General features: G+C 56.9%; 1 protein-coding gene across 2 annotated transcripts in view; it reads left to right on the top strand.

The window, feature by feature from the left end:
- The first annotated feature begins 357 nt into the window (after positions 1–357).
- Positions 358–19137, top strand: part of EFHD1 (EF-hand domain family member D1) — a 43665-nt gene continuing 24885 nt past the window's right edge. For both annotated transcript variants that reach the window (XM_035006851.1, XM_035006850.1), the window contains exon 1: positions 358–712. In XM_035006851.1, the coding sequence (XP_034862742.1) occupies positions 417–712 (296 nt within the window). In that variant the 5' untranslated portion in view covers positions 358–416. The remainder of the gene's footprint in view (positions 713–19137) is intronic.

Raw genomic sequence — 19137 nt, 5'->3', positions numbered from 1 at the left:
GAACGAGAGAGGAACCGCCCGAACGGTCGCGAAACTCTCCCGCTGCCGTTTCCCCGGGGACCGCAGGGTCCCTCGGATGCCTCCGAACCGGCGTGCGCGGCAAGGTCGGAGTTGATCGGAGGGTCCACTTCCCGTCCTGAGGGGCGGTCAGCCTCCAGTCCCGAGTCCCGGGGAGCGGGCAGCCGGGTAGGCGTCCCCGGGACGCGAGGACACCTGCGGCCTGTGGCCGGGCGGGCGGCTCCTGCAGCCGCCGCGCCTCCTTAAAGCCGCGGCCCCGCCCCGCCCCGCCCGCCCCCTCTCCCGCCCGCGGTTCCACCCAACCGCCGGATTCCGGCCGCCGGGGCAGAGCGTCGCAGAGCCGCGAGCCCGCGAGGAGCGCGCGGTCCGCCGGTCCCCGCGTCCCCAGATCCGTCGCCATGGCCAGCCAGGAGCTGGCGCTCAAGCTGCAGCGGCGACTGCAGTGGGAGGAGGCGGAGGAGGGCCGCCCCCAGCCCGCGCCCCGCGCCTTGGCCGCGCGGGAGCCCGAGTCCGAGTCCCCCGCCTGGGCGCCCACCGCCTGCGCGGACGCCGAGCTGAGCGCGCAGCTGACCCGACGGCTGGACATCAACGAGGGCACCGCGCGGCCTCGCCGCTGCAAGGTCTTCAACCCCTACACCGAGTTCCCCGAGTTCAGCCGCCGCCTCATCAAGGACCTGGAGAGCAAGTTCAAACTGTGAGCGCCCGCGCCGCCCTGCGCCGCGCGCCCCGGAGGACCCTGCTCCCGGGGACCCGAGAGGGAGGGAGCGGGGAGGTGGCGGTGGGCGGGCCTTTCTGGCCCGGAGTCCCGGCTCTGCTTTGGTGGGACAGGGTGGGATAATTTAGGAGATGCGGGGTGCCCTTAGCATTTAACCCACGCCCCCAGATCCTGCGCGCCCGGAGCCAGGGCCGGCGCGGCGGGGGGCGGGGGGGGGAGACCTGGCCCGGCCACCGAGAGCAGTGGCCGCAGCTCTCCCGGACTGAGCTCAGAAGTTCCCCTGAGTCCCAGGGCGCGGGTCCCGACGGCCGGTCCCGCCCCCTCCGCCGCTGGTGGCGAGAAGTGCCCGCCGCGCAGCTTCTAGGAAACGGAGTCGCACAGCGCCTCACCTGCCAGCTTTAACTTTATCTCCCCAGGGAGAAATTAGCCCCATTGTCCTTTTATCTTTTAGAACAAAAGAGGAAAGTTATCCTTGGCTGCCGCGCGGGGTCTGACGTACCCGCAGAGGCTGACAGCGGAGAGTTGGTTAAACTCGTTGCAAAAGATCGGGACGTTCCTGGGGCGAGTGTGTCCAGGGAGCGGCCCGGCGGCGTCGCCATATCTGCTCTACCCCTTCTTGCGTTTTGGGCAGGAGGCGCCCGTCGGAACCGGACGTAGCAGCCAGCAGCCGGTCGGACGGGGGCTCGCTCCCGTCCCGCGGTGCAAGCCCCGCCGAGCCCGGGAGCTGCTGGGCGTTGGAGGCAGCGTAGAGAGCCCCCACTCTTCGGCCTTGCATTCTGGGAGGTCCCTGGACCTCAGTTTCCTCATCTGGAGGGTGAGGGCAGTAATCGTCCCTGCCTTTTAAGGCCATACAGTGTTTTGCACACCCTAAAGCTCCTAACCAAGCTATTAATATTCTTTCCAGAATTGGGCCAAGACCGGAAAAATGCCTGGGGGAGCAGAGGCCTCTGGCCAGGTCATGCTTGGGGCGTTTTTAAAAGCGCTTGGAATGTGTTTGTCCTCCCGCGTGGAGGTTCTATTTAAAGGCTCTGTGGCGGGCACTGTGTGGCCAGAGCGTTGGCCCCTTCCTGAGGCTGGGCTGCCGTCCAGCCGCGGCCTCTGTGGTCTGCAGAGGCTGGCTCCGGGAGCCTCCCTGCCTCCTCTGCCTCCCCCACACCCTGATTTCCCTGGCTTCCCGGCACTATTCTCTGGTGTTCACACCTGGTGGGTCTAGTTTGGGTAATTAAGGAAGCCTGAGGGGGGGGTGTGTGTCTGGGGTGGAGATGGAAGAGCAATGGGTGAATGGTTTGTGGGAGCCCCTTTGGTTTATTTCCCAGGAGGACTGCTCTGGCTTCTTTGCTCCCATGTCCCAGCAGTTCCTCCCAGTCCAGCTGGATTGGAGGGTGCTGCATCTCGGGGACCTCCACCTTCAGGTTGCTTTGAGGTATAGACTTGGGCTTCTTTTATTTATTTATGCCATTGCTTTTTTTTCTGCAGAGCAGTTTGTGAAAGGATAGGTTGGTTGGTTTGTTGGCTGCCTAAGGGTAATACAGGGAGTCCACACAGGGTCTTCAAGCGAGGCGGCATCCACAAGGAAACAGGGTCAAGCTGAAGGGACGGCAGTGTGTGGTCCGGGGTCCCCACCTGCGCATGGCACTACATGATAGCTCTCCAGAGCTGTGGTGTCAGGCAGAATTCTAGGTTGCGTTTTCTGTCACTTTCAACCAAATTGGCATAAACGAGAAGGAGGTTAATTGGCTCACAGTTGGTGTCAGGAATGGCTGGACCTAGGTGCTCAGATGATGCTATCAGTGCTTAGTTTCTCATTTTCTTAAGCCAGCTTCCTCTCTCTGTTGTCCCCATTCTCAGGTGGCTTATCCCTGATGGTGACAGGCTGGCCACAGCAGCTCCAGTAAGTCCGGAGGGAGAGTAACCACAGCAAAGGCCTTATTGTCTCTTTCTCTCTTTTTAGCTTTACTATTGTTTCTTACTGGCTCTGAACCAATTGCTGTGGCCAGGGGGACTTGTGGCTCTGATTGGCCAGGACTGAGCCACGTGTCCCACCCCTGCAGTGAGGAGTCCGGCCTCCACCCCTAGCAGCAGAGGCTTGGCGGTGGGGAAGAGTGGCTTTCACTGGCAAATCTTGGGGCTCTTGCTGAGGAAGGAGGGTCAAGTGCTGGTTTGGCTGTGAATGACTTTCATGGGTCACCCTGGACCCAGATTGTGGGCAGGCTCAGGCCTGCTGCTTTGTTCCCCATCAGCCATGAGTGTGCTCTCGCAGGACCGGCAGCTCCTGTCATCAGGGTGTGGGATCTGAGGCCCAAGCTGGTGCATAGAAGCCTTCCTGGGAATCACCCCCCTGTGTCCGGAAGGCGGGAGAAGCAGAACGGCCCCTCCGGTTAGAGTCAGCTGAGCAGTAGCCGGAGACAGCAGGTCGGCAAGGGGAACAGTGTTCCTTTGGATTCGGACAGACATAGGGCTGACGGGGCCCAGGATCCGTGACCCTGGGCAAGCTACATAATCCCTCAGAGTCTTGGTTCTCTTGCTGGTGAGATGGGCACAACGGCTACCCTCCCGTGAGGGCCAGGTCGCTGCTGTGGCCACCAGGGCAGGGGCCCCTGGAAAGTGCTGCCTTTCTTCCCCCACCGTGTTCGGAAAGGCCCCCCTGAACCTGGTGTCGAGACCCAGTTATGCATCATGCGTGTGGGGAGGGTGGGCACATAGCTCCCTTATTCCGGGGTCATTAGCTGTGACTGTTGACCGTGGACAAGTTGCTTAACCACTTCCGTCCTTTCATCTGTATAATGGGGGCGGTTGTTCCTTTCAACGGGTTTTGGGGAGATGAACGGGTGACCTGCTGAGATGGCATGTGACCTAGAAGGGGGGAGCCCTTTGCTGCACATCGTGCCCCCACTTAGGCTCCAGCCCTGTGTCCCTGTGCCCGGCCCCAGCTTCAGGCTCCCCACACCCCACAGAAACAGGGATTGCATGGCCCCAACCCCCAAGCTTCCACAGACTCAGCACCCACTCTCTGAATTCATTGGTTTTCCCTCTGGATGCGTCTGCCCGTTTCCCACACCTGGGAGGCAGCTGGGACTTGGCTGTCCCTACCCCACCAGGGTTAGCGGGCCCTGGGTTGGGAGATTTGTTCCCCGGCTACTTGTGACACAACTCAGCATGTGACAGTGACACTAGGTGATGGACCAACCCCTCATCTTGTGAAGGGGCCCTGCCGTGCCTGTGGTCACTAGATCCGGCCAGTCCCCCTGCCAACCACTGCCGGCTCCCTGCCCTCTTGCCACCTCCACCCCTGCTCCAGATAGCCAGCTGGCTCTGGGACCTTCTCTGCCTGAGCCCATCAGCCCAAGGGGCCGCCTGCCCCGGCTGCCCTTGCCCAGGCTGGGGCAGGCCCTGGGCCCCCACGCACCCAGAAAGGCTGCTGTGGGGCTTGGCACTCGGGGATTTGCCGCCTGGCCTGAGGCTGGTCCTCTGCTGCCAGCTGAGGAGCTTCTTGGTCCCAGCTTTGCCCACAGCCCAGCCCTGACTCCCTGCTGGCCCTCTTTCATGGGTTCTTCCTGCTGTCCTACATGACTTAAAAAAAAAAAAACAACCCAGCAACTTTTAAGCTATGCATAGGTGGGTCCTCTTAACCCGATGGCTCACTCCTCTGCCCCCATGCCCACTCCCGCACTGACCCCTCTCTGCAGCTGCCTCGGCCGCTCCCGGAGGGCGGGGCCCGGAAACCCCTTACTGCCCCCCCTCCTCTGAGCCCTCCCTGACTCTCCTCCTGCCCTGTGAGGACCCGTCCTGCCCGTGCTGGTCGTTACCGTGCTTCTGTCCCCAACCAAAGCATGGCCTCTTTGTCCCTTTTCCTTTTTCCTTTGCTTTTCTACACATAAATAAATAAAAGCCTAAGCGTGTTAAAATCCCAGCTTATTTCCCATCGCCTGGCTTTCCAGACTTAACCCACTGCAGAAGCAGTGCCGAGGTGGTGAAGAGCTGAAACGTGGAGCCAGGCTTCCTGGGTTCAGACCCCGACTCTACCGCTTGCTACCTGGAAGGTTACTGAAAAGCTCTGTGCCTCGGTTTCCCCTTCTGTCAAGTGAGGATAGAACAGTACGGTGCTTGTGGGGTTACTGTGGAGATTAAATAAGCTAATGCATGTGAAGCAGTTAGTTCTGTGCTGGGCCCACGGTGAGGGCCCAGGAGGTTTGCGTCACTCAGTTTCAGATGATCACACAGCTGTCATTTGGGTGGATGTGCAAATTTTGTGTTGTCTTTTTTTTTTTTTGCTGACCAGGGGCACCTGCGTGGCTCAGTTGGTTAAGCGTCTGCCTGCAACCCAGGTCATGATCTCGGGGTCCTGGGACTGAGCCCCGTGTCGGGTTCCCTGCTCAGTGGGGAGTCTGCTTCTCCCTCTCCCTCTGGGCACCCCCCCCCACTGGTGCTCTCTCTCTCTCTCTCTCACACACACACACACACACAAATATATAAAATCTTTAAAAAAAAATCCAAAACCACTTTGCAATGTCTGAATTATCCTTCTCCACAAGCTGGAGAGCGGTGCCCTGGCCGCTTGCTGAGTAATTGGTCCCGCTGGGGCTGCGCCCTTCCTTATTGCCCTTCCAGGCTCTGTTGATGGGAGTTGCTCGCTCCACTGCTGGAGGAGGGGAGCGTCCTAGGGCTGCTCTAACAAGGTACTGTGATCCAGGGGCTTTCAAACAGCATGAACGTATTCTCCGGCCTTCTGGAGGTTGGCACCTGGACTCAAGGTTTCGGCATGGCTCTGGGAGCTACAGAGCTTTAGGAAGAAAATCCTTCCTCTTGTAGCTTCTGGTGGTCACCAGCAAGCCTTGGCTCGCCTCGGCTTATAGGCCCTACTCCCAACTCCACCTTGCTAATGTCCGGTCAAGTGTTCGTGATGGTGTTCTTTTTTTTTTTAAGATTTTATTTATTTATTTGAGAGAATGAGAAAGAGAGAGCACGAGAGGGGGGAGGGTCAGAGGGAGAAGCAGGCTCCCTGCCGAGCAGAGAGCCCGATGCGGGACTCGATCCCGGGACTCCAGGATCATGACCTGAGCCGAAGGCAGTCGCTTAACCAACTGAGCCACCCAGGCGCCCCGTGATGGTGTTCTTGATGATGTGAGGACACTAGTCACTGGATTTAGGGCCCACCCTAATCTAGTGTGACTTCATCTTAGTTTAATTTGTTATGTCTGTGATGATCCTATTTCCAAATAAGATCACAGTCTGAGGGTCTGGGTGGCTGTGAATGGGCTATTCAACCCGTTACTGCAAGCGAGCAGAGTTGCCTCGTCCATGCGACCCTATAACTGGCTCCTCGTGGCCTTCTGAGTGGAGGGAGTGGGGGGCGGGAAGGGGGAGGCTCCCACATTTGGGGATGTCAGAGCCTTAAACAAAGCCAGCATGATTCCCCTACCCCTAGCAGAAAGGGGATCAGTCTTCCCAAAGCCCCATCGTAATGAAATGGAGTTGCCATTTAACTACAAAACACAAAACCAGTGGAAAACCCCCCACGCATGCCAGGAGTGCATTTACTTTCAGCAAGAATTTCTGTTTAATCAGAGTTTCTAGATCCAGGCTCTGATGTCGCCTTAGTTCACTCAGAACCTGACTTGATGGTACAAAGTATGCCCATTCTTTTTGTTCAGGGCTAGAGAGATTCATGCAGATACTGCAGAACACGGGCTTTGATCTTTTACATTTGATTTTCCTATTTGAAAGTGTTTTACTAAAAAAAAAAAAAAAGAAAGAAAGAAAAGAAAGTGTTTTGCTTAGGTATTTCTTTCATTGTCAAGGTTTGGGAAAAAACGGAAAAAACTGGATCCTCCCCAGCCCACGAGCATGTTGGGGTCTTGGACTGTGGGTCACTTGTCTTCGTATGCTTAGGGCCTCCCGCACATGAGCCTGGCTCCCAAATGGTGTGTTGTAGGAGGAAGAGAATTTTCGAGTGAGTGGGGGAAGCCAGAGACATCATCCGCCTGGCCAGAGAAAGTTTCCTCTTATTTCCAAGTGTGTTACTGGATAGCCCGCGCCAAGAGAACAGTGGCCTGATTTTAAATGAAGAGCGAGAAGGCCCAGAAGAAACTGACTCTGTGTGTGTGTGTCCAGGGCTGTAACACAAGCTGGTGGAGGTTAAGGCTAGACAGGAAATTTTAATTACCCCCCGGGCTTCTCCAGGGGCCTCTCGCAGAGGGAGGTACCGAGGGCAGCCACTCAAGGTCAGGACCCAAATGCAGCCAACTTGAAATGTGCCTGCGATATTTTTGCAGCTATACTCAGAGCTTGTCCTCCAATTCCCCAAAGAGAGGGTGGGAAGAGGAGCATTTGGCTCTGGGAGAGTTGTCTTTTTATGGAGAATCCAAAATGGTGACGTCATGGCCGCCCCTCCAACACCCGCATCACCGCTGAGCCCGGGAAAGGCGAGGATGTTATGGAACTAGGGAGGGAGAAAGGGGTGTAGACTTGGAGGGGAGGCATTTGCTGTAGAGGTGAGGTTGAGGAGGTTTGCTGGGAGGAGGAGGAAGAGGGGAGGAGGGGGAGGGGGAGAAGAGACAGCGCACCCACTCTCAGGTGCATCTTTTGAGTGAATTGAGTTGGAAGATGGGAAAGGTGGCTGAAAATAAGTGGAAGCCAGGTGCTTTCCTCCCTGCTTAGAGAAAGGCAAGAGCTTCTGACCCCCGATTGCGGCTTCAGTCCACAGTGACCTGCCTTAGATTTGACATTCCCTTACCTGCACTGGATTTTGCACATTTGACCCTGGCTGACTGAGGGTGAGGCGAGAGAACCCTGGGCTCGTCTGAATTCCTGGCGGGCGTTCAGCCAGAACCCCGGCTGGCTTCTTTGGGGCCTGGACTTCCGGCAGAAAGGCACCTTGATTTGGAACTACTGTTTCTCAGCTCCGTTCAAGCATGGTTGTTTCTATTTGCTCGCTGTGGAGCGGGGCTGGAAGGGCGTTCCGCAGTTGCTGGCAGCGAGATCTTTGCAGGGAGTTTCTTCCTCCTTCCCTGTTGCCCATGTCTCTCTCTGGGAAGTCTCCTCCACCCTCCTTACAGAGCCTTCCCATGCTATGAGAATTTGAATGAGGAATTTGAGACTGAGCAATTGAGGTTGAAATTCAGTGAGTTATTAAAATCTTATATTAGGCAAAAAAAGTCCTTTTCCCCTTCTCCCTTGCAAGCTCAGGTCACAAGTGCCTGCTTTCAAGGCTGTGAGGTCTAGGGGCCTCTAACTTCATGTATACTCTAGCCCTGTTGTACCCCGAGTCCAGCTAGTAGATAGAGATAACCTTCTTCCGTTGGGTTGGATCGGAGGGTCTAATGTCCACTGGGCTACTCGGCGTGTGGTTTTGTGATGCAGCTGAGCCAGTGAGTCTGTAAAAACGAGCTGAGCGAATGGGGTCCTGGGAGGTGTGGCTGCCAGGTCTGTGTGTGAGCAGGGGAAGACATGCTCCGTGGAGGGGCCCCGCACACGCTCCAGATTTGGCACACGTCTGCCTTCGGTTTCCTGCTTCGTGAAGATCTGTGCCTCGTGTGCCCCCTCGTGCGCTCACACGTGCTGACACGCATGCTCACGTTCACGCTCACCCTGACACACTCGGGGCTCGTCTCCCCCGCATGATGTAATCCGGCCTCTAGAGCCTCTTTCAGCTCCTGTGTCCCGTCAGTGTTGGTGATCCAAGAGCATTGCTGGTTCTAAATCCTAGGTGCTCCTCGGAGGGCCCATGTGCAGGGGCCTCTGAGTCGTAGGAGCAAGGACCACACCATCCTGCAGGATGAAAGCTGATTTGTGGTCAGCGACCTGCCAAGAAAATGGACCCCAGACATGGACTCGTTGGTTCCGAGGCTGCATGACATTTTGTGACCCCTTCCCCAGTGTTCCTACCTCTGGGTCCCACGGCCAGCAATGTCTGTACATTGGCTCCCCATAATCCGCTGGGGTACCGTGGTGATGATGATGATGATGATGATGATGATGATGATGATGGGCCTCCTCCTTATCTCCTGTGTATGAGCTATTCATCATTCATTCTTTTTTTTTTTTTAAGATTTTATTTATTTATTTGAGAGAGAGAGAATGAGAGACAGAGAGCACATGAGAGGGGGGAGGGTCAGAGGGAGAAGCAGACTCCCTGCCGAGCAGGGAGCCCGATGCGGGACTCGATCCCGGGATTCCAGGATCATGACCTGAGCCGAAGGCAGTCGCTTAACCAACTGAGCCACCCAGGCGCCCCCATCATTCGTTCTTTCACTCATTCAGCGAAGCCCCTGCTGGGGGCTGCTCATGCAGACCGATCCCGAGGAGTCACTACCCTTGAGAAGCTCAAATACACTTGACGGGAGCTGGATTTAAATGATGCTGCTTGACAGGGAGGAATGCAGGCCGTGGAAAAAGCCATCCAGCACACATGTACAAGACACTTCGCGTGGCCTAGCAGCCCCCGTGAAGATGCTGGGGGGCTCTGTGACTCCAGGCTGCTGCATTCAGGGTAGGGGGTCCTGGTCTTTCTGGACATAGCCAGGGAAGAACAGCCAGCCAGGACTGGGAGGGGATCCAGGTCCTTGAGACAGGGAAGCACTGAAGGCCCTGAGACTGAGGGTCCTGGAGGCGGAGGATGGCGGCTGACAGCTTGGAGTGCGGTGGGGACCCACTCGACCATGGCGGGCACGAGGAGAGGAGACTACAGCTTTGGTTCAATGTAGAGAAGAAAGCTTTCTCATGTTTGGAGTTGCTGAGAAATGGAAAAAATTGTCTGGAAGGTGTTAAGCCCTTTTCTCGGGGGGCTTCACTGGGATGCAGGTGGTCTGACTTTGGGAGCCTGGGGGAGGGACTGTATGACCTTCTAATTGACCTAGTTTCCTTTGAGGCCACGGGTGGGCAAACTCCTTCAGTAAGGGGTCAGACAGTAAATCTGTTTGGCCTGTGGGTCCTCGGGTCCCTGCTGCAGGGGGACTAACCTCACCTCTGTGAGGCAGAACCAGCCATTTACAGTACCCACCGGCAAGGCTGTGCTCCCATCAGACTTGGGGCGCAGGATTTCACCTGCAGGCTGTAGTTTGCCGGGCCCTCTTCTAGGCAATTAAGTCCCTCTAGAATCTTCTGAATCGCAAGCCCTGGGAATCCAGGCTGGTCTCTCTCATCCCCTTTCTGGGTTTCACTCCCTGAGGCAGGCCTCAGGGCCTGAGGAGAAAAGAGGCAGAAGCAGAAAGGGACGGAGGAGGGAGCCCAGAGCCCTGGCCACAAATGCATCTGCTGCTTCTGCCAGCAAAGGGGGCCAGCAGTTGGCACCCCGGCCCTGGGGTCCCTGGTGTGACACTGTCCCCTGGGAAGGGCTGCCTTGGTGTAAATTCCCCTGAGAGGTGGTCCAAGGTGTTTGAGCCAGGCTGTGGACAAGCCCTAGAAAGACTTAAACAAAACAAAACAAAACAAAACAAAACAAAACTCCAGACGAAAAGGAAAAGCAAAAGCTAACTTGGTGGCAGAGACCTTGGCCTTGGGCGTCTACCCTCCCTGAGCCCCGTGGCTAGGGCAGGAGCTCTTCGCCTCAGATCTTCGGGGCCTCTGCAATCATGTATCCAGTTGCGGGCACCCACTTGCTGAGGGGATCCAGCTTCTCGACAGGGTTTAAGGCCCGTTTCCCCGAAGCTGAGACCCACTGGTTTGGAGGGAACAGACTAGACTCTCACAACTAAAAGGAAATGATATTTTGTTGTTGTTGTAAAAGTATGATGTCCCTGTTCAAAATCTCTTGTAAAATAATAGAGATACTGTGACTCGGGGGGTGGAAGCCTGATGCTGTTCTCTTTTGAGGGGTCGCCACCATCAGATGAGGGGCCACCACCATCAGATTAGGGGCCAGTTCCTGAACGTGCGTGTTGAGACTACCTATGCTGTTCTCCTCGTGTTAGTCTAGTGATGGAAAACCCTGCGCTGAACTCATCAGTGGAGAATCCTGTCGTATAACAGCGAGTCCAGAGGACAGGGGTGGCCCTTGGGCATGCTTGGCGGCTGTCAGAGACCTGGGTCCCGTCCTCTGTACCCCCAGTCCTGGTGTTGCCTGCATCTGGGGGCTGGTAGCAAGATGGCAGGCTCCCCAGGTCACACACAGCTGTGACAAAATCGGACACAGGCAAGACCTATGGTTCTTCTTCTTTTTTTTTTTTTTAAGATTTTATTTATTTATTTGAGAGAGAGAATGAGATAGAGCGAGCATGAGAGGGGGGAGGGTCAGAGGGGGAAGCAGACTCCCTGCTGAGCAGGGAGCCCGATGCGGGACTCGATTCCAGGACTCCAGGATCATGACCCGAGCCGAAGGCGGTCGCTTAACCAACTGAGCCTCCCAGGCGCCCCCCTATGGTTCTTCTAAACGATGAGGAAGTCTTTCCCAGACGGATCCCATAAGCCAGCCCCTGGCATCCCCTTGGCTGGCACTGGGTCATGGGCCCACCCAGGCCAGTCAGTGACTGCCCTTCCCTGAGGGGCAGGAACCTGGCCAAAATGGGGGTTTTGGAAGGGAGGAAGGGAGGAGTGGGGTGCAACAGTGCTCCTTCTGGGCCTTTTCCTGACCGTGGCGTCTTTGTTTTTGTATGTACGGGACGGGCTTTCGGAAGCAGGCTTGGATTCTGGGGACCAGGCAGGGAGCAGCCCATTACTGGGAGCTCTTGGATGCCTGAATGTAGAGGTCTTTCCTTTGGGACACTCGCTGCCGCCATTTTAATCCGGAGCCCCTTTGATTTCTCTCTTTTCCTGTGGTTGTAGATCCCTGGCAGCTAAGAGTGTTGTGATTTGGGGGGGGTGGGGGCTGTGTCTCGGTCAGCCGTCCTCTAGGCCAACTTTCCGTAAAGCTCCTACTTTTGCCCCAAGTAACCCTTGCCCCTGACAAAGAGCTTGGCTGAACACCGCCACCTCGCCTCTGGCTTTGGAGGGCCCAACTGGCTTCCTTGGGCAGAATCGCCAGTTACATTCCTAGTCTGCTTTTTGTCTTTGACACCTGTTTGCTGATGTCTCCCTTTTCCCAAGCCCCCCTCCCCAAACCTCCTGTATTCTCTTTATCATCATGACTCTTATATCTCTGATTCCTCTCCTTTTCGAAGGGTCTCCCGGGGGAGAGACAGTGAGTGCTTGGGGCCAGCTGCCATCTTGGCTGGGAGTCACTAGGCGCTGCTGTCCCTCCTTCCTTTTAGCGGTTCCTAGCGTCGTGTTGCTAAGGGCCCCTCTCTTGTGCGAGGGGTGGGTGGACGGGTATGTGAAGGGGGACCCAGGCCTGGTTTTATTGTCTTTCAGTCTTAGCCTGGCTGCCCCGCTATGCCGTGGGATGGAGGTAAAATCTTCGGTTTGGAGGTAAAGACTGGGTTGCTAGGGCTATCAGCAGCCTCCTTGTGCTGGTTCCTGGTTCCCGACCAGGCAGAGCCTTAGTGGGGGTGGGCGGGGGACAGGGTCAGGAGTGGGGGACTCCTTCCAGTCGTACTGCGGTCTGATTCTGAAATGGTGAGTGGCGTGGCTGCCTGGTCTCTCCCCCTGCATGGCTGCCTCTGGGGGGACGATAGGTGCATAGCCTTCTGCCAGCTTGGATCAGATTTGCAGGAAGTAGGAGGACATCGTCCAAGACCTACAAACTGTGTCCCCAGGGCTGGCCCCGCTGCCCCTTCCTGGTGGGAAGGATGGACTGAGGCTGCAGCGGATGCCAGCTCTGGGGTTCAGACACCGCCGAGGGGGCCCCCCAGGCCACCCGGCGCTGCTCAGGGAACACTCTTAAGCCTGGGACAGCTGGCCTGGCATCAACCCTCTACTGACAAGACCGTCCCAGCTCTATGCCCAGGGGGACCTGCTGAGTTCTGCCTTGGACAAGTGCTGGCCCCCGAACCTGCCCAGCGCTGCGCTGCTTGGCCTCAGTGACAGGGTCTCCCTGTCCCTCCGTAAGGGCCTCATGCTCCCCCCCCACCCCACAATGGTCAACTTTATTGAGCGCTGGGCTCCCCCCAAGACACTGAACAGCCACCACTTGTCGAGTACCTACTGTGTGCAGGCACTGCTCTTAGCATTTACATACCGGAAGCACTGTGCGTGGGTATTTATCATCGCCCGTTTCACAGATGGGGACACTGAGGCAGAGAGACGCTAGGGCACTTACCCAGCATCACACATCATGTAAGTGGTGGGACTGGGCTTTGAACCCAGAAGGCCTACACTCTTGCTCCCTGTGCCACTAGCCTCCTATTAATGTCATTACTACCCCCATCTCAGGCTCCAAATCTCAGCCATCCTTGCCTAGCCAGGCGTAGGCTGCCGGACCACCAGGCCTGGGGCATCCGTCTTCCAAGTTGTGACCTCTTGCCAGAACCCGAATCTCATTGCCTTGCTTCCCTCTTCAGAGTCCTCTGTGGGTGGGGGACAACATACAACATTCACTAGCTCCCAGTTGCCCATGGGATGAGGTCCAGGCTCCTCATGATACCCCGTAAGGCCAGCCCAGCTGGCTGGGGCATTCTCCTCTGTTACTGGTTGCCCCCGCTGGCTCTGCTCCTCCTGGGCTGTTGCCCATCCCTTTCCCCTGACTCTCCCGTACCCCCCAATTTCCAGTCAATTGCACTTAGTCGTGGTCGATTCTTGTGACATTCCTCTCCCTTTCCATAGAGTTTGCTCTGGCAAAGCAGAGACCGGTCTTCATGCCCGAATGAGGCTAACTTTTCCTCCAGTCCCCACGCCCACCCCAGGGCCAGCCAGGGCCAGGGCCAGGGTAGGGGTGCCTTGAGCTCTGCCTTGAGCTGCTCTGTGGCCCTGACTGCTGCCTCTGGGGTGTGTCTCAGCCCACGGGGCCATCGGGGGTGGGGGGGCCGTTGCCGGGGCTGTTTGCTTCCCTCTAGCAGCGCCGCTGACCACGAGCCACATAGACGCACGCCTGTGAGGTGTGCAAACGGGCAAGCGAGCACAGTCTCAGGTTGTCCCCGAGATCGTGTGAACACTCAGCATGCAGGCAGAGCCTGAATTAGGTCCCTCTGGTTCCAGGCCCATGTTTTTTCCACTGAGGGCCTGCAGGTCCCTCGGCCCCCAGAGGGGCTGCTGGATTGAAGATGGTGCCAGCCCAGCAGAGGGATGCAGGGAAAGGACTGGCCAGCGGGGATGTAGTGGGGTGGGGATGGGAGACCCACGGCCCAGAGGCTGCCAGCCCGGGTGCTTTTCCTTCCTGTTTGGAGGGACGGTTGAGTCCCCCACGGTACACTTGGGTTGGGGCCTCCCCCTGCCATTTGTCTTCTCTGACTCCTGGGTTTGAGGTGGAGGGCGGGGTAGGGCACTGCTGTGGCTGCCCCAGGCCTGACTGAGTTGGCGTGGAAACCTCAGGTTGTTTGGGGGCATCGTCCCTGGAGATCCACAAAGCTCTTGGGAATTCCCAGGAGAATTAGGTTTCCAGGGGCACCTCTGGCCTTGTTCCCAGCCCCTCAGGACTTTTATAGGAAGTGTTGGGAGCTGAGGGGAGGCATCCCATGACCGCACCTTCACAGCGAAGAACTGACCCTTGCTCATTTTGACACTCCTGCTCAGAAGAACCCTTTTGGCCTCCCCACCGCCTCCACTGGGGATTGCTCAGGGCAGGCTTCCCACCGGATGCCAAGTGCCAGTGCCCTGCCCTCACTGCCCTGCTCCTCCCTCTCCTCTCTGGATGGATTGCCTGGAACTTTAAATTCCCAGATCCACTCACTCCACCCCTGTTCCCAAACTGAGTCCCCAGCTGCCTGTACTTACCCAAGCCCAGCAAGGGTGCCCCAGGATTAGGATCTTTTTCTTTTTTTTTTAAAGATTTTATTTATTTATTTGAGAGAGAGAGAATGAGAGAGAGAGAACACATGAGAGGAGATAGGGTCAGAGGACGAAGCAGACTCCCTGCCGAGCAGGGAGCCCGATGCAGGACTCGATCCAGGGACTCCAGGATCATGACCTGAGCCGAAGGCAGTCGCTTAACCAACTGAGCCACCCAGGCGCCCTAGGATCTTTTTCTTAATGAGATAATATCAGCCAAAACTAAAAAAGTGAGCCCTCCCTGGTAAGTTGAGTGCTTACTGGCCTTCCTTTAATCTTGGCAACAACTGGACAAAGGAGGGATTGGAAGCCCAGAGAGTTAGAGTGACTTGCCCAGGGACACACAGCATACAGTGTCACCAGGCTTTGAGCCAGGGGACTGTGGCCACTGCTGTCCTTCGCCTTCCTTGGGAGGAGCCCCCGAGCTCTAATAGACGAACTGTGCCTGTTACGTTGGTGTTGCTGAGTCAAGCTTTCTGAGGCCGAGACCTCTCCAGCGGGTCACTCTTGCTCAGAGCGTTCCTGGCGTTGGTGCCCTCAGTGTGGCCAGATAACCTCACAATGCTGACCTACCGTCTCGCTGTCACTGGCGTGTTCCCTTGAGGGTGGTCATGGGATTCCGGTCGCTTTGTTTCCACACTGGGTTGCTGGCATCAGTGGGACGATGTGCATGTAGTTGAAACCTCCCTATTTGCCCCCCACTGGGTGCGGGGACCCGGGTAGGGTGAGCAGCCGCCCTGGGAGGTCATCCCCTGCCCTCTCTTCCTGAACCCCCAGGGCTGGCCCGGGCAGTGCACTCCCCTGCACGCACTGGGGACAAAGCGGATGTCCCGGATTCTCTTGAAGGCACTGCCTCCCCTCTGATGTCTTGTGAGGCGCTGAGCACACAGTGGGGTGGCCCTGCGCCTCTCTGTCCTGCCTCCCCACCTTGCTTTATGAACTGCCGGACACTGAGTGTGAAACGAGGCTGCAGGATGCTGTGGCTGATGGGTGGGAGGGACTCAACCTCCACTGGCCTCCTGTGGCCTGCAAACGTGCTGGCCTCCTACCAGAAAAGGAAGGATATTTGCCAAAAGTGAGCCCCCCCGCCCCGACATAGGCTGTGCACTACCCCACCCCCCAACCTCACCATCACCCTCCCTACATCCCTCCATAGCTAGGACTAGTGTGTGCTCCCCAGCTGGGCCCGCGCCCCGGGAAACATCCATCCCACACCCTGAGCTGAGAGGTCGTTCTGAAGAAGCAGCCTTCTGAGGTCACTGCTGTGGTTCACACTCTTTGGAGGTTGCTCCCATCCCCCAGCCCCACTGCCCCTAGGAAGACACAGCTCTCCCAGAATGCCTCGTGGGAGTTGGCTCCGCTCCCCTCTTCTGGGACATCCTGGCACCTCTGGACTGGACTGGCGACAGTGGCCCCCTCCCTTGGCTCTGCACGTGTGCTCGTGTTAGTTCCTGCCCCTCTGCCCCAGCCACCTCCCTCCACTCCAGCTCTGCCCACGTTCCGGCCAGATCAGTGCTCAACAGCCTCTTTGTACATCTGCCTGCCCGCCGGGACTTCTCTTTGTGCTCTCCTTCTGCTCTGGAGAAGCCCCAGGTAGACGGGAGCCAGGTGGTGAGTGAGTGGATGAATGGGGTTGGGGAGCCAGGAACTGATGGGAAATCAAAGACTCTGGGCTCAGGCTTTTGTACAGACTTAACTCCTCAGAGTCCCCATGTCATCAGAACCGCCCCGCAACCCTTCCTCAGGGCCTGCTTACTCTTACTTTGCATGCAGTTGTAACGCACTTGGAGATCTGGTTTCCGCACTTGGAGATCTGGTTTCCGGGCCTGCTCCCAGCCTGTAGCAAATTAGAGGGAAGGAAGGAAGGAGGAAGGGAGGGAAGGAAAAAGGGGGGGAAGAAAGAAGATGACTTGACAGCTAGGGAGGACCCTCCAAAGATAGGAAACCAGAACCTCAGAGAACTGGGCAACCAGGGGAATTTGGAGGAGAAACGACAGTCCTATGACCTTGGGACATCCTGAGACTCATCTGGATAGTCACAGTTTGAGACACCCACAGGGAGAACCAGGGCGCCCCCCGGAAAGACCACTGGCTTTGGGGATAGTCTGACACAGTGCCCTTCTCTGACTTGAAAGTGCCTGGGCACCACAGGGTATTGTGAAAATGTAGGTTCTGATTCAGTGGTCTGGGGCAGGGCCAAGGTTCTGCATTTCTAACAATCCTGGGTGACCTTGAGGCCCTGGCCTAGGGACCACGCCCAGAGTAGCCTGTGCCTGCCTGTTGGAAAAGGCATTACATGATTTCCATTCGAGGCCTTTCTACGTAAAAGAAAAGCTGGGGCGATCCTCTCAACACTAAGACATTTTCTGGGGCACTGCCATCCTCCTGGGAACCACCCGCCCCCCCCCCAAACCCCCAGCCCGCCCGGATCCCTGGGGAGATTCTGATGGCTGAGCCTCCGGCACACAAAGGCTGACTGGCTTCTTTCTTCCTTAATGGCAGGATTATTCTGGTGAGGGGAAAACCAAGAAAACCCAGGGGCTCTGCACAGTGGAAGCTGAGAGAGCAAGTGATTCATAGAACCAGGAGGGGCTGAGCCCCGGGTGGACACTGGACACCGGCCCCTGTCCCCTTGTCCCCTTCCTAGTGGACCTTTGCTGGGGCCAGGCCAGGCGCTTTCCCAGGGCCTTGGCACCCACAGCGGTTGGCATGCTGGTGAGGGATCTCAGCCTGTCCCCCACCCCAGCCCCCCATCCAGTGACGGCCCCGGTCAGTACAGAGCCTTTTTGAGTGAGCCCTGGCAAGAGACCGGATCCCTCACACAGGCTGGGCTGGGCTGTCACTGAGCTTGGGCTTCATGGAGATTCTGCATAAGAGGCCTGGGCAGGCTGTGCATTTGGGTTTCCCCCAGAATGCTAAAGATGTTGATAGCTGTGTGAGGCCCAGTCGAGAGAGGGCAGCTCTTCAGAGCAGGAGCCCTGGAAGCCGTCTTCGTTTTCATGACTGCAGACAGGTAGTCCTTTTAAAAATAGCTCCTCTCCTTGGCTGCTCACTGGGTGCCAGGGCGAAGTGTGGGTGTGTTATCTCCCTGCCCGAGTGTCTCCCAAGCGGGTGGCAGGGCTGGGTGTCAACGCCGGCCTGTGTCTGCCGGGCTGTCCCCAGGGCTGGTGGGACTAGAGTCTCTCCTAGCAGATCCTGGAGAGTATAAAGATGACGGGGACTGAGGATCTTTTAAAGCAAAAAACATGGGGAAAGTTCACCAATTCAGAGGAGGGCTGGAAGGACACCCCAGGAAGCAAACAAGGGTGCAGTGCAGGGGCTTGAGTTTCTGGGTGGTTTTTCTTTAACATCCTGGGTTGCCATCAATAAGAAAAATCTGGGTTAAAATTTAAATTAATGAAAAAAACTGGTATTAGGAGCTACAGTGTTGGTAGGGGAGGAGCCAAGGGCTTAAGGGGACTCCAGGGAGCCTGCAAGCATTTGAAAGACAGAAACTGTGGGGAGGGAAAGGGAATATTTTGATGGTTTGAAGTAGGGGGAGGGGAATGCAGGTTTAGGCCAGGCTTGTAGGGAGAAAGCAAGCCCCAGATGGGCCTGGAGTTTCCCCTGAAGCCTGGTCTCACACCCCATTCCGGCAAAGGCTTTCTGTCCCCGGTGGCAGGGGTTGGGGACCTGGGGGGTGTTTTGGTCGGTGAGTCTGATCCAGGCAGGCTGTTGTAGGTGCTGTTCCCTTTCCATGGGGCTGGGTTCCAAATCAAAAGGAAGTTGATAGCATTTTCTTGGGGGTGGGGGAGGAGGCAAAGGAGGTTTCCAGAATGCAGGAAAGGAATCTGACTGCACTCACCTTTCCGACAGGCACGAAAGTTGGGTAAGTTAGCCAGTGGGCACATGGCCTTGTCTAATGGGGCCTCCACACTGGGCTGCTTGTGGAGAGGGGCTCTGAGCATGCTCAAGATGACTTTTGCCCCCTGGCCCAGCCTTGAGGGCCTCTGCTTCCTGTCACCTCCAGCTTCCTGCAGCCACACCCACCATGGGATGTGATAATGAAGTCCTACAGCCTTCAGAAAGGCCTTTGTCTTTTTAATACCATACTTCCCCGGGAATCTCTCTGCATTAGCTTTGAGGGGCAACCTTGGCATTCTGTTAGAACTGCCTGAATATCAAGTCTTATTCCCCACCCCCAGATTAACTCTGGTGGCTGGGTTGCTCAGCCCAGGACTCGGGCTGTTGGCTCGGGCATCAGGCGAGGGGTCTTCCTCCTGGTTAACCTTGGGCTGGTTGACCTCAGTGGGCCCCCGTGTCTTCATAAGCCAGACAGTCCTACACCCCTCAGAGTAGTGCTGGAGGGTTGAATCAGATGAAATTTATTTGAAGGGCTTGCCTGGTGAGACTGTTTCTCCAGATTTTTTTTTTTTTTTTTTTAAGATTTTATTTATTTGACAGAAAGAGACACAGCGAGAGAGGGAACACAAGCAGGGGGAGTGGGAGAGGGAGAAGCAGGCTTCCCGACGAGCAGGGAGCCCGATGCGGGGCTCGATCCCAGGACCCTGGGATCATGACCTGAGCCGAAGGCAGACGCTTAACGACTGAGCCACCCAGGCGCCCCCCAG

Source organism: Mirounga leonina, unplaced genomic scaffold (genome assembly GCF_011800145.1).
Source record: "Mirounga leonina isolate KUSES-001 unplaced genomic scaffold, KU_Mleo_1.0 Mir_151, whole genome shotgun sequence".
In the NCBI taxonomy this organism is placed as follows: Eukaryota; Metazoa; Chordata; class Mammalia; order Carnivora; family Phocidae; genus Mirounga; species Mirounga leonina.
This window is presented reverse-complemented; position numbering and strand designations above follow the sequence as displayed.